This window comes from Meles meles, chromosome 8 (genome assembly GCF_922984935.1).
Source record: "Meles meles chromosome 8, mMelMel3.1 paternal haplotype, whole genome shotgun sequence".
Lineage (NCBI taxonomy): Eukaryota > Metazoa > Chordata > Mammalia > Carnivora > Mustelidae > Meles > Meles meles.
The window spans coordinates 61,199,959-61,214,908 of NC_060073.1; the positions used below are offsets into that span (position 1 = coordinate 61,199,959).

General features: G+C 36.6%; 2 protein-coding genes and 1 pseudogene across 3 annotated transcripts in view; 2 read left to right on the forward strand and 1 right to left on the reverse strand.

Annotated features, from left to right (window-relative positions):
- The window catches only part of RAB6A (RAB6A, member RAS oncogene family), an 82,213-nt gene that overhangs the window by 38,590 nt on the left and 28,673 nt on the right, over window positions 1–14,950 (reverse strand). The gene's annotated exons all lie outside the window — the stretch shown is intronic.
- LOC123948255 lies at window positions 1,874–2,540 on the forward strand (annotated as a pseudogene).
- Window positions 6,203–7,379, forward strand: LOC123948257 (sterol carrier protein 2-like). The gene has a single exon (XM_046014932.1). The coding sequence runs from the start codon at window positions 6,239–6,241 to the stop codon at window positions 6,668–6,670; it is 432 nt and encodes a 143-aa protein (XP_045870888.1). The 5' UTR covers window positions 6,203–6,238; the 3' UTR covers window positions 6,671–7,379.

The window sequence follows — 14,950 nt, forward strand, 5'->3', positions numbered from 1 at the left end:
ATCTTAAAAAAAAAAGTATAAAGATTTGTATTCTTCACTATATATACATTATGCCTAAATTAAAAAAAAAAATCTAACAAGCCTCAGAGCTGGTACTTATACTACGGCTTGATCCCTAATCAGTCTCGTCCCTAAACAATGGGTCACAAGATTCTGGTTACCTGATACCAACAGTAACCTTAGGTAACAGTATCCTGACTCTGAAGTATACTAACATCCATTTGAGTAAATCTGTCATTCAAGTTCTGTAAGATCACAATAAAAGTCAGAAAGCAGAGACTTCATCAACATTACATAGACCTATGAACTATTCTATTCTTGCGTGCTAATAAATGGTTAATAAACATCTATTATGTATGGCAGGAAAAGGGAGAAAAGAAGGGAAAAAAATGATGTAGGGAGGGAGGTGGGTACCTAACTAAATCAGGGTACCACGGAGGAAGCAGGTGAGAGAAACAAAATAAGAACTGGCAAATTGTTAATAACTGAAGTTCTATGATAGTATCTGGGGATTGAAAACTGAAACCAATTACACTCACAAGGCTTACTGTCTGCATAAATATGACTTTACCATTCTACTGTTATCAACCTGACTTTACTATTCCAGGAAATTCTTCTCTAGGAAAATAAAAGTTGCAAATAACTATTATTCCTTTCTGTTAAGCCACCCAATTTGTAGTAATTTGTTAATGTAGCCCCAGGAAACTAATATAGCTACTAAGTATTATCTCACTTACCATGGTAGGCAATAAACTCAGATTTACCTTAATAGTAGGTTGTTTGGGTGCCTATTTTAGGAAGTCAGCATTGAATGCAGTTCATTATACTATCTGAACTATTGTGATATATGTTTGAAACTATTCGGGTGGCTCAGTGGATTAAGCCGCTGCCTTCGGCTCAGGTCATGATCTCAGGGTCCTGGGATCGAGCCCCGCATCGGGCTCTCTGCTCCGTGGGGAGCCTGCTTCCTCCTCTCTCTCTGCCTGCCTCTCTGCCTACTTGTGATCTCTCTCTCTGTCAAATAAATAAATAAAATCTTTAAAAAAAAAAAAGTATTTTTAAATGTTTTCAGAACGTATCATGGCCCCAATGTGAAAATCACTACTTCACAATTAAACCATGACAAAGAATGTTCTGTCATATTCTAACTCAAATGTCTTATTTTCTGCAACGCCTTTATCCAAATACCCTAAGTCTCTGCAGCTCCATCCTCTATGCTCTCCTAACACTTGGTACATAACAGCCTTAACTACAGCCCTTTCCCTGAGGTTGAATGGGTCCTTCTCTGAATGAGTGAGCCCTGACTATAATGGTAACAAAGGCTATGAATCCTAAATAGTACTGTGTTACTTTTTCTCATTTAAAATAGAAGAAGCATTTTGGGCATTTTATTTCAAACTCCAGTATTAGTAAAGCTAACTCCATGAGGAGTCTAAACCAGAACAGGGACAGCCTTTCCTACCGCTCCACTTGGTAGTATTTATCAAAAACAGCAATGTGCAGTTGGATCCAGCATGCAGTTTAATGTGAACAGGCATCTAAAGAAAACAACTAGACAAGTACATAAAGATTTAGGTGTAAAACTAGTCACTATAAGAGTAAAATTTAGATACAGCTTACTTTTCAACAGGACCATGGTTATATAAATTATGGTATCTTCATAAGGTCCACAGTATTAGATATCTATTCAGATTGCTACAGAAATCTTAGTGCCATCAAGTTGTTTAAAAAAAAAAAAAGCTATAGCTGCAGAGTGGAGAGAATGAGGAGGCTGCTTCTGGCTCCTGCTCTCACAGCCACTGCAGTACACTGAGTTCCACAGAGACAGAGTCAGGGCAAGTGAAAGCCAGAGGGGCACTGGGTGACTGTGCCTCACTGAGGAAAATAATTAAACATGGGCAAAGGAGATCCTAAAAAGCTGAGAGGCAAAATGTCATCATATGCATTCTTTGTGCAAACCTGCTGAGAGGAGCACAAAAAGCAGCACCTAGATGCTTCAGTCAACTTCTCTGAGTTTTCTAAGAAGTGCTCAGAAAGGTGGAAGACCATGTCTGCGAAAAAGAAAGGAAAATTTGAAGACATGGCAAAGGAGGACAAGGCCTGTTATGAAAGAGAAATGAAAACTTATATTCCCCCTATAGGGAAAACGAAAAAGAAGTTCAAGGATCCCAATGCACCCAAGAGGCCTCCGTTGGCCTTTTTCTTGTTTTGTTCTGAATATTGCCCAAAAACCAAAGGAGAACATCCTGGCCTATACATTGGTGATGTTGCAAAGAAACTGGGAGAAATGTGGAATAACACTGCTGCAGATGACAAGCAGCCTTATGAAAAGAAGGCTTCTAAGCTGAAGGAAAAATATGAAAAGGATATTGCTGCATACCGAGCTAAAGGAAAAGCCTGATGTGGCAAAAAAAAAAAAAAAAAAAAAAGGATTTTTCAAGGCTGAAAAGAGCAAGAAAAAGAAGAAAGAGGAGGAGGATGAGGAAGATGAAGAGGATGATGAGGAGGAGGAAGAAGAAGACGAAGAAGATGATGAGTAAGTTGGTTCTAGTGCAGTTTTTTTCCTTGTCTATAAAGCATTTAAGCCCCCTGCATACAACTCACTCCTTTTAAAGAAAAAAAAATTGAGGGGCACCTGGGTGGCTCAGTGGGTTAAAGTCTCTGCCTTTGGCTCAGGTCATGATCTTAGGGTCCTGGGATTGAGACCCGCATCGGGCTCTCTGCTCAGCGGGGAGTCTGCTTCCCCCTCTCTGCCTGACTCTCTGCCTACTTGTGATCTCTCTCTGTCAAATAAATAAAATCTTAAAAAAAAAAAAAGAAAGAAAAAAATTGAAATGTAAGGCTGTGTAAGATTTGTTTTTAAACTGTACAGTGTCTTTTTTTTGTATAGTTAGCACACTACAGAATGTGTCTTTAGATAGCCCTGTCCTGGTGGTATTTTCAATAGCCACTAACCTTGCCTGGTATAGTATGGGGATTGTAAATTGGCATGGAAACGTAAAGCAGGTTCTTCTTGGTGCATAGCACAAATTAGTTATATATGGGGATAATAGTTTTTCATCTTCAGTTGTCTCTGATGCCGCTTCTACGAAATAACTGTTGTTCTATTAACTGAATACCACTCTGTAATTAAAAAAAAAAAAGTTGCAGATGTTTTGTTGACTTTCTGAATGCTTCTAAGTAAATACAATTTTTTTATTAGTATTGTTGTCCTTTTCATAGCTCTGAAATTTTTCTTCTTGAGGGGATGCTAGTCTTTTGCTTTTGCCCATTTTGGATCACATGGATTATTACAGTGTTTATGTTTTCATATAGTTAGCTCATAAAAAGCTTTTGTCTGCACCCTGCATACTCATGAGGAGGGTAATAAAAGTTGAATTCAGACAGTTTTCACCCAGAACTGAAACTCAAATCTTGATCAACTGATACCAGATCTCACATAGCTCAGGCATGTTTATAAAGTGAGGAGTAACGAGTCTAGTCACACCATGGGATTAGTAGAATCAAACATTTTGAAAAGTCTGTCCTTGAAGGACTAAGAGAAAAGTATGTTCTAATCTTTACATAAGGACTCTACATTCTTTAACTCCCATTACCATGTAATGGCAGTTACATTTGCAGTCCCCACATTAAAGAAGACCTGAGAATGTATCCCCAAAAGCATGAGCTTAAACTATAAGACTGCCATATTAATTTTTTGGTTGACAGTCCCAGCAAAGGCTCTGGGGAAAAAAAAGGGCGGGCTGTAAATGTCTTCTCCTATTTATCTGAATATGGATTTCTTAGGAAACTTAACTTTCATTAAAGGTATTTTTAATTAATTGGGCCAACTTATAAAATGTATGCCACATTTAAAATCAGGTGTATTTTCCTATATTATAGTTTGCTCCTTTAGATAAATTAAACAGACCTGAGGGAAGAAGATACTTGAAACTTTGTATTTCAGTATGAGTTACCTGATTTGAATTTGATGTTTCTTTACAAAATCCTAACCCATTCATTAGACTCCTGTTTGTCTACATAGCAGTTTAGGGAACAATGTGGCAATTTTGTGGTTTTTTGAGATTATCGTTCTCTTAAAGTGCCACTGTTTTAAAATAGTGTTCTTGTAATTTTACACGCTTCTGTGATGGAGTGCTGTTTTGTTGTATAATTTTGACTTGGATTCTTTCCATTTGCATTTGTTTATGTAATTTCAGGAAGAATACTGAACATCTGAGTCCTGGATGGTACTAATAAACTAACAATTGCAGAGGTTTAGAAAAAAGGTATAAATTCATTACAATTTTGCTAAAGCAAAAATATTCATCATCCATAATGAAGAAAAATTACATCTAAAATCCCTGCACACATGTGGATACACATGTGCATGCTTGCTCTCTCAAATAAATCTTTTTAAAAAAGATTTTAATTTATTTATTTCACAAAGAGAGAGAAAAAGCACAAACAGGGGGAAACAGCAGAGGGAGAGGGAGAAGCAGATTCCTCACTGCGCAGGGAGCTGGATGGACTCAATCTCAGGACCCTGGGATCATGACCTGAGCTGAAGACAGCTGCTTAACCCAAGAGAGCCACCCAGACTCCTATCAAATAAATAAATAAATCTTAAAAAAAAAGTTTTAAATACAAAAAGGTATATATTCACTCAAAAGATAACACTCTACATAGCTTACTTCAGATTAGCAGACTACAATGAATAATAGCCCATTCTGATGCATATATTTGTAAGTAATCTCTAAAAATTACAATATCACTTACAATGCCACCTTAATGCCCCTCCAGAAACAAAATAAAAATTCTAGCCCAATTTCAACATTTATAAAATAATTTCTGAAATGAGACCTTCTGCAAAATACTATATACTCTCTTATAACTCTCTAAAGAACAGGCATGACAATGATCTCAGTGGGACTCCTATTCCATTTTACTCTACTGACAGCCATGGCAAACAATTTAGGAATGAAATCTAATCCAAATGGTAGGGCTGTATCTTTTATTTGTAGTCCAAAGCAAATATAAGAAAAGATCATATTCATATTTCTTTATTTTAATGAGCACATAATAAATGCCAGGGATGATGCAAATGCTGAGATTAAAAAACAAAAACAAAAACACAGTCCCTGTTCAGTTTAAGTAGGGGAGACAGAAAAAATAACTGCAGTGTGATAAAAAATATAGAAGTGGGGCACCTGGCTGGCTCAGTCGGTAGAGTATGAGGCTCTCAGTCCTGGGGGTCATGAGTTTGAGCCCCACACTAGGAATAGAGGTTACTTTAAAAAAAAAAAAAAGTATAGTAGAAGTATGCACAGAATGTTGTGGGTGGGAAGGGAAGAGTCTTCTAGATGGCTAGAAGGTCAGGAAAAACTTCCCAGAAACAAATGACTTTAAAGCTGAGGTTGGAAGTTGAGGTTAGCTAGCTATAAGAAAGCAAATGGCAACACAAGTCTCTAGCAAGGACCATGAGCTATCCTATGTAAGAGGGCTTACTTGTACAGCTTTATTTATTTTTTTAATCTTATCTAGAATGCATCTAAAATGAAATAAATTTAAATATACAGCTCCATTTATACATGGGGGTATGTGAATTCTTTAAAAACAAAGCAGAAAAGAACATTTGCAATAATAAGTCATAAATAATAAGCCAATAATAATGAGCCATAAAAGACTGTAACTCTAAATTACAGTCTTTCTGACAAGATTTTACTTCTAATACTGAACCTGTCCCAACCAAAAAAATCTATTACTGAGTGAAGAAGCAATATTTGAAGAAACAGTTTCTGGGTTGGAATCCCAGTTATTCCTTTTTTTAAAAATTGAGATATAATTCACATACCATAAAATTCATAAAAAGCCAAATGCAGTGGTTTGTAGTATATTCACAAAGTTATGCAACCATTACGCTAATTCCAAAACATTTTCATTACTCCAAAAAAATCCCATATCCATTAGCAGTAAATCCCTAAAAACCCTCATCCCTAACAACCTTTAATCTTTCTACCCTATGGATTTGTCTGTTTTCCAGTCCACATTTTACCACCTATGTAACTTGTAGCTTAATCTTTCTGTGCCCCAGTTTCATCTATAAAATAAGCATAATAATAATTCTGTATCAAGGAATGGTTAAGACACATAAAGTGGTTAATATGACTGGATATGCTTAGTGAACATAAACAATTCTTAGAAAGCATTGTAGAAGAATTTAGGCATCGGAGGAGCTGTGGTTGTGACTATCTACAGGATGGGTTTTCCTGAAGCTGCCAGTTCTTTTAGAACTCATCAAATTGAGGCTGTTCCAACCAGCTCTGCGGTTGATGGATTTAAGGCAAATTTTGTCTTTAAGGAGATTGAGAAGAAGCTTGAAGAGGCAGGGGAAGAGTTTGTGAAGAAAATCGGTGGTATTTTTGCCTTCAAGGTGAAGGATGGCCCTGAGGGTAAAGAAGCCACCTGGGTGGTGGATGTGAAGAATGGCAAAGGGTCAGTGCTTCCTAACTCAGATAAGAAGGCTGACTGCACAATCACAATGGCTGACTCCGAGTTACTGGCTTTGATGACTGGTAAAATGAATCCTCAGTCGGCCTTCTTTCAAGGCAAATTGAAAATCACTGGCAACATGGGTCTGGCTATGAAGTTACAAAATCTTCAGCTTCAGCAGGGCAAAGCTAAGCTGTGAAGAACTTTTGCAAATTAAGATGAGATATATAGATATCTGCCCATATACTTCATTGTCAGAACTTGGATGGAAACTACACATTGGCAAATAGCGTGAGATTTGTTTTTAAATGGGTGTGACCGTCCTATTTTCCGAAGCTCTGGGTGGACAGAGCCTGATGATGTACTACTGCTAGCTGAATTGCATACAACTGTGCATTACAAAGTTAATATGGTAATTATGGTTTGGGGTAACAGTGAGTTTCAGAATAAAATTAGGAACAGCAAAATCTAAAAACTATGTAAACAAAAGCTCTCATTTTGCTTATAAAGTATATTTAAAGATCATTCTGCTGAAGATTCAACTTAAGTTTTCCTCTGGAGAACTAGGGGAGAAACCAAATGCCAGGAGCTAGCCAGTAATTAGTGTTGTGCACTTAATCTATTTTCCATTGATAGTTTTTAAAACTCTGTACTGAGATATTTTAAAAAAGACTGAAATTTTGCATTTCATGCCACCGTATGGTATTTTTCCCCAAATCAAAATAAATCTGGTCAGAGTTTGGGGGGAAAAAAATCTTCAACTGAATGCAGGCCTATTTTTAAAATAAAAACATTTTTAAAATGACTTTCCTTCCTGAAAAAAAAATTAGTGTAATGGTCATAAAACGCTGTTGTTAAAAATAATTGAACAAATAAAGCTCGCTTTGAGATGCACAGCTTTTAAACTATCTGCAAAGTGCTCAGTCCTTTGTTCTCATTTTCCTATTTCATATAAATTTAGTTTAATTATCCACATATAATTTATCTTCCTGCCTTTTCTAATGCTAATGTTATTTCTTATAACTTAGTAAGATACGGGGTAAAATAATGCTTTTGGAAGAATGTTTAATAGAAAATTAAAATAGCTCTTCCTGATCTCCTTTGTGTTTACTGTGTATGTCCTTTTTGTTTAGGGTCTTTGCACTGATAGAGAGTAATAGAAACATTGGGGGATTTACAGTCCGTGTTATCTAGGTGTTATGTACTGGTTACTCTGATAGAATCACTAAGTTGTTTTGTTTTGTTTTGATAGAGAGACAGCAAGAAAGGGAACATAAGCAGGGGGAGTAGGAGGGGGAGAAGCAGGCTTCCTGCTGAGCAGGGAGCCCAAATTCGGGGCTCAGTCCCAGGACCCTGGGATCATGACCTGAGCTGAAGGCAGATGCTTAACGACTGAGCCACCTAGGTGTCCCAGTCTCAAATTCTGTAAAATGAACTCAGAATAGAATTCAGACCTCCTTCTCAACTGTAGTTGTTTCTTTACTCTGAGAAGAAAAAGATTGGAGAAAAAAGTTCCCAAAGAATATCTGATTTATCTTTAGTTTGATTTTATTTTATCATCCTGTTACACTTGTCCCAGATAACAAGAGACATGTGAAATAGGCTTTAGGACAAACCTAAAAAAAAAAAAAAAAAAAAAAAAAAAAAAAGATAAACAGGGGAGCCTGGGTGGCTCAGTGGGTTAAAGCCTCTGCCTTTGCTCGGGTTGTGATCCCAGGGTCCTGGGATTGAGCCCCGAGTCGGACTTTCTGCTCACCAGGGAGCCTGCTTCCTCCTCTTTTCTCTCTCTCTGCCTGCCTCTCTGCCTACTTGTGATCTCTGTCTGTCAAATAAATAAATAAAATCTTAAAAAAAAAAAAAAGGCAAACAGAAAGCATTGTAGAAGGTAGTCCTCTTTGTAACAATCTAAGATTTTTTTTAAAAGATTTTATTTATTTATTTATTTGACAGTGAGAGAGCGAGATCACAAATAGGCAGAGAGGCAGGCAGAGAGAGAGAGAGAGGGAAGCAGGCTCCCTGCCAAGCAGAGAGCCCGATGCGGGACTCGATCCCAGGACCCCTGAGATCATGACCTGAGCCGAAGGCAGCAGCTCAACCCACTGAGCCACCCAGGTGCCCCCAATCTAAGATTTCACCTGAAGAGTGAAGATAACCCTACATGAATCTAGAATTTAGGTATTTCCTAACTGAAAACAAGTGCTGGGTCATAAAACAAGACCAACAAATTTAGAGGCGTAAAATCATATAGTATATGTGTTTTCTGCCCTTGGTGAAACTGAACAAGAAATTTTAACTAAGATACCTAGAAAGTCCCAAAGTGTTTGGAAATAAAGTAATGTCCTTATAACCTAGGGGTTCAAAAAGAAATCACGAAGGAAATTTAAAAATAATCTGACTGAATGATAATGAAAATATGTAATATATGGTATACAATATTCATAATAACCAAAAAGCAGAAGCCAAATGTCCATTATCTGATGAATGAAACAAAATGCAGTATATCCATTCAATGGAGTACTATTCAGCCACAAAAAGGAACAAAGTACTGATACATGTCATAAGGACGAATCTTGAAAATACTATACTAAGTGAAAGAAGCCAGTCACAAAAGACCACATAAGATAAGATTCCATTTATATGAAACATCTACAATAGGCAATTACACTGAGACAGAAAGATCAGTGGTTGCTTAAGGATAAGGGACAGTAGGGGAATCGGGTGGTGATGGCTAAGGGACACGGAGTTTGTTTCAGAGGTATGATGAAAATGTTCTAAAACTGTGGTGATGGTTACACAACTCTATGAATATATTTAATGCCACTAAAACATATATTTACAAACAGTTAAAATGGTAAATTTTGCTATGTCCAGTAGTACCACTTTATCTATGGTTTCACTTTTTGCCATTTGAGTTACCGAACGTCAACTGCATCGCAGAAGCAGATGATCCTCCTGACATACCATCAGGAGGTCAATAGTAGCTTTTTTTTTCTTTTCTTTTCTTTTTTTTTAATATTTTATTTATTTGACAGAGAGAAATCACAACTAGGCAGAGAGGCAGGCAGAGAGAGAGGAGGAAGCAGGCTCCCTGCGGAGCAGAGAGCCCGATGCAGGGCTCGATCCCAGGACCCTGGGATCATGACCTGAGCCGAAGGCAGAGGCTTTAACCCACTGAGCCACTCAGGCGCCCCAGGAGGTCAATAGTAGCTTAATGCTCTGTTACACTGACTACATCAATCCCCTCACTTCATTTCGTCATATACGTATTTTATTATCTCACATCATCACAGGAAGGGTTAGTATGGTAGTACAAAAAGGTATTTTGAGAGAGAGATCACACTCATTTAACTTTTATTAGGATATATTGTTATAATTGTTCTATTTTATTATTAGTTACTGTTGTTAATCTTTTACTGTGTCTACTTTATAAATTAAACCTTATCATCGGTATGTATATATAGGAAAAAACACGTATATATAGGGTTTGGTACTATCCAGTGTTTTTCGCACCTACTGAGGGTCCTGGAACGTATACCCCGTGGATAAGGAGGAACTAGTATATATTTTACCACATTAAAAAACCCTCTCACTAGCCCTCCCCCGCCTCAAAAAAAATTATAGGGGATTTTAAAAACCTAATACTGGAACACCAAAGATAGAAGGAATGCTTTAAAAAGGGCTGATTATTTGTTATACATTAAAGAAACTAAGTATTTGGCCCCTAGAAAACCAAAGTATACTAATTTAGGACCAAATTTCTAGAAGCGATAAAGTAATTCCTAATATAATACACTCTTCAAGAATCTTTGGGTTCGGGGTGCCTGAGTGGCTCAGTCGGTTGGGTGCCTTTGGTTCAGATCATGATCTCAGGGACCTGGGATCTAGCCCCACATCAGGCTCCCTGCTCATTAGGGAGCCTGTTTCTCCCTCTCCCTCTGCTTGCTGCTCCCCCTGCTTATTCTTTTTCTCTCTCTCTGTCAAACAAACAAACAAACAAATAAACAAACAAATAAATAAATAAAGCAAGCAAGCAAGCAAGCACTGGGGGGGAAACCAAACCTAGGTTTCAAAGAAGTAAGACTGGTGTCTGCTAAAAAAAAAAAAAAAAAAAAGTCCCTGTTCTATAACCTATATATATAAAGATGTATGAAATGCTTCAAAATTCTTAGCCAGTTATATTGGTTAGATAATACTGAAACAAACCAACTAGATATTTATATTTTTCTTTTTCCCACAAAAATAAGCTACTACAAATGATTAATGTGCTATGGTAATAACTGTAATTTAAATCAGATGCTATGATTTAAGTAACAGAGCTAACCAAAAAATCCTATCTCTAGTTACTATTTCATCATGGTAACAAAGACAGCTAAAAAAGGTACTTAGGGACCACAGCAGAAAACCTCAGTTGCAAGCAAAATCCAATGCAATACCATATCTAAGATATCTGATACATAGGTGGTACAATTCTATTGTACCAGAAAATTGGGGCTGGCTCAGCTTACATAGCATGTGACTGGAACTCAGGGTGGGTAGTTCGAGCACCACATTGTGGGGTACAGTTTACATAAACACAGAAACCAGAAAATCAATTAATCAAGATAATGCTACTTCAATGTAGCTAACCTAGTCAACAACACTGAAGTTCAATAAATCTAGTGGCCTTTCTCTAACAACCTAAATTGAATAAAGATTTTGTTTCTCTTAAAGTTAAAAAAAAAAAAAGACAACTACAGTTACACTTTTACAAACATAACTCAAAAATGGGGATGTGAGTTTGTGTAGAATATTTGTTGAAATCAATAGTTTCATATCTGTAGCTCAAAAGTAATTTTTAATAAAGGTGCCTTATCTTTACAATAATATTTATGTGAGAGGCATAAAACCTATAGTATGAGTTTCCAGGATGATGAAATGGAAACGCTCGAGTAAAAACCAAACAAACAAACAAAAATATTTGCGACATAAGAGATGAAAACAGAGAATTAAAATAAAAACTTAAAAAAGGAAAAAAAAAGAAACACTGGGTGATGTATGGAACTGCTGATCACTATTTGTACACTTGAAACTAATGTAACATTGTATGTTAACTGAAAGCAATTAAAAACTTGAAAAACCAAAAAGATGAAGACAGGAAAGATACAAAAAGGTAAGGACTGGCTAATCCTACCAAAGACGAATAAAAAATAAACAAATATTTTAATGCTACTATTTCTCAGTTCATTCCAAAACTACTAAGTACTAGGGAACATGGAGGTTGGGGGATAAGAACAAAAAATTATGAAGACACACACCAGAGGGAGTTCACATTCCTCTGAAAGACACAAACATGCACACATACAAAGAATGAACAAGAGAAGAAAGAACTGTTCAAAGTGTCCAGCCTCTATACTGCTGGAGATATCTTTTCTTAATTTATCTAAATATCTTTAAACCTTCCAAGGCTCCCCATTATCCATAAGCTAAAGTTGAAAATCCTTTAGCAGGCATTCAAGAACTTTTACAATCAAACTGGAACCAAGCTTTTTGGACTCATAACCTACCCTTGCCAAACAAACTTCCCTCTGACAATGATGAAAGGCTATTAATTATTCTTCAAGCATAACATGTACCTTGGAATCTCTGAGATTTTGCTCATATAAACTAATTTTGTGAAACTTTTCTTTCCTGGTTAATTATGAACTTATAAATTCAATATCAGATATGGTTCTACCTGAAAAAGAAAAAAAACTATATTACCCCTCAAAATTACTTTCAGCCTAAGATTTTATTTCTCTAAGTATTTTAGACAGCAGCACGGCTTTTATGGTATTTCTACAACAAAGTGAACATCCATCTTTGAATGTATCATAAGGATAAAAAGATGAGTTGGAAATTATCTGTACCATCAAGGAATAGTCCAGTGGAAAGTTCAAACTAAGTACTAGGATAAGATTCATTTTACCAGCACTGACTTACACAAGTGTTTATATTAAGTCTAAGTGCAGAAATTTAACATAAGAAAAAGTATGATCCACTCTTCTTATGGGGGAAAAATAAGAAAAATTGGCAATATAAGAAATACTTACCTCACATTATCTTGTTTGTGCCTTATTTACTAGTTTATTTCTTCCAAATTACAAATGGTAAACTGCAGAATAGGAATTTCATCTTGTTCATGGCTATCTATACTCATATCCATCCTGTCCAGCACTGAATTAACCAATAAACAGAAACTTCACCAAGTAGACAGCATCCATTATTAAGGCAGCCCAGAGTCTAGCATACAACAAGCAAAAGCAGCAGTCTTATGTCCTTATAAAGGTGAAGGGAGATAAGGCTCATAGAACATACTCCATAATAAAGCTCAGGACAGACACTGAGGTTTTAAAATCAGAAGGCCAAATTTACTAATTTACAGAAAGAACTTTCATTAAGTATGGCAATATTCAAGTCAACTAGCAAATTTTCTCATTTAAGCTGTACAAATTATTTGTATGTTTTCCCTGTTGTTGTTCAATAAAGTTTTCCTTATTTAAAAAAATCTAAAAATAGGGTGCCTGAGTGGCTCAGTCGGTTAAGTATCTGCCTTCAGCTCAGGTCACAATCCCAGAGTCCTGGGATGGAGGCCCCATCTGGCTCCCCATTCAGTGGGAGTCAGCTTCTCCTCCCTCTGCCCCTCCCCCTCCTTGTGTGCTCACTCTCTCTCCCCTTCTCCATCTCTGACAAATAAATGAAATCTTAAAAAAATAAATAAATACTTAGCCAAAAGAAAGATGGCATACCTACACTAACACCAGAGTAAACTTTAGGGCCAAAAGCATTATTAGAAATGAAATGGAGAGGCGCCTGGGCGGCTCAGAGGGTTAAAGCCTCTGTCTTCAGCACAGGTCATGATCCCAGGGTCCTGGGATGGAGCCCAGCATTCTGCTCTCTGCTCAGAACGAAGCCTGCTTCCCAGTCTCTCTCTCTGCCTACTTGTGCTCTCTCTTAAATAAATAAATAAAATCTTAAAAGACAATGAAATGGAACACTTGAAGATGATAAATGGTTCAATTAAAAAAAAAAATGGGGGCGCCTGGGTGGTTCAGTGGGTTAAAGCCCCTGCCTTCGGCTCAGATCATGATCTCAGGACCAGCCCCGCATCGGGCTCTCTGCTCAGCAAGGAGCCTGCCTCCCCCACCCCGCCTGCCTCTGTACCTACTTGTGATCTCTGTCAAATAAATAAAATCTTTAAAAAAAAAAAAAATACTTCCCTATGCTTGCAAAAGGCCTAGAATTGCCACGAAGGGAGGATTTGCTCTCTGGGAAATGAGCCATTTTTATATAGAGTTATAGCAAATTCGGTAATGTTACAAGGATAGACAAACCAATTGGTAAAATAGATATTCCAGAAACAGACCAATTAATTTATATACAGGTGATTATTACAAAACTGACACAGCAAGCAATGCGGAAAAGCACTATGTTTTTTAATACATGATGATTGGGTAAATATGTACCCATGCTAAAAAATTTAAACCTGACATCTATGTCACAGTACACATCAAAATCAATTTCAGATAGATTATAAACATAAAAGTGAAAGACAAAGCAAATAAGCAAAAAAATTCAAAACACTTCTAAAATATATTATAGGAGCCTATCTTCTTTACTCAAGAGATGGAAAAACTTCTATAGGACACATCTACCTATTTTATTTTATTTTTTTTAAAGATTTTTAAAAATTTCTTTATTTAACAGAGAGAGAGAGAGATCACAAGTAGGCAGAGAGGCAGGCAGAGAGAAGCGGAAGCATGCTTCCTGCCAAGCAGAGAGCCCAATGCGGGGCTCGATCCCAGGACCCTGAGATCATGACCTGAGCCGAAGGCAGAGGCTCAACCCACTGAGCCACGCAGGCACCCCCACATCTACCTATTTTAAAACTAATATTTTCTGTCCATGAAAAAGTTGCCATTGAGTAAAAAAAGCAAGTAAGCATAGGTTGGTCTGTTCAAAAGACCAAAAAAAAAAAAAAAAAAACAAACAAAAAACCTTTTGTTTTCCTTTATGGAGAATGAAGAACACACTTCATAGGAGGATGAAACAACAGTTTAAGATTCTACCACACAGTATCTGTATCATGGGTTAAAAGTCTCTCTTTAAACTGTGACTACAATCTCTCTTATGTGTATCTTAACTTTTCTCCCTGTGGCAAAATTTAAGTAGTAATGTTTGACTTTGGAAAAATATTTCTGGATACTGCAATAACAATCAAAACAAAAACCCCAAAGAAAAAGCTTGAAATTTTTTTTTTAAAAAAAGGAAAAAAGAAAAAAGAAAAACCTTGAAAACATTCAACTCTGATAAAACAAATTTTACAGCATACCAATTTTTTTTGGTAAAAAAAATTTATTTAAAAAATACCAATTTTTTTAGTCCCAAGACATAAAGAAATGAAAAATCTTTGCTTGCATGGAGTATAAACTAGGAATAAATACACCTTAAAATATAGGTTATA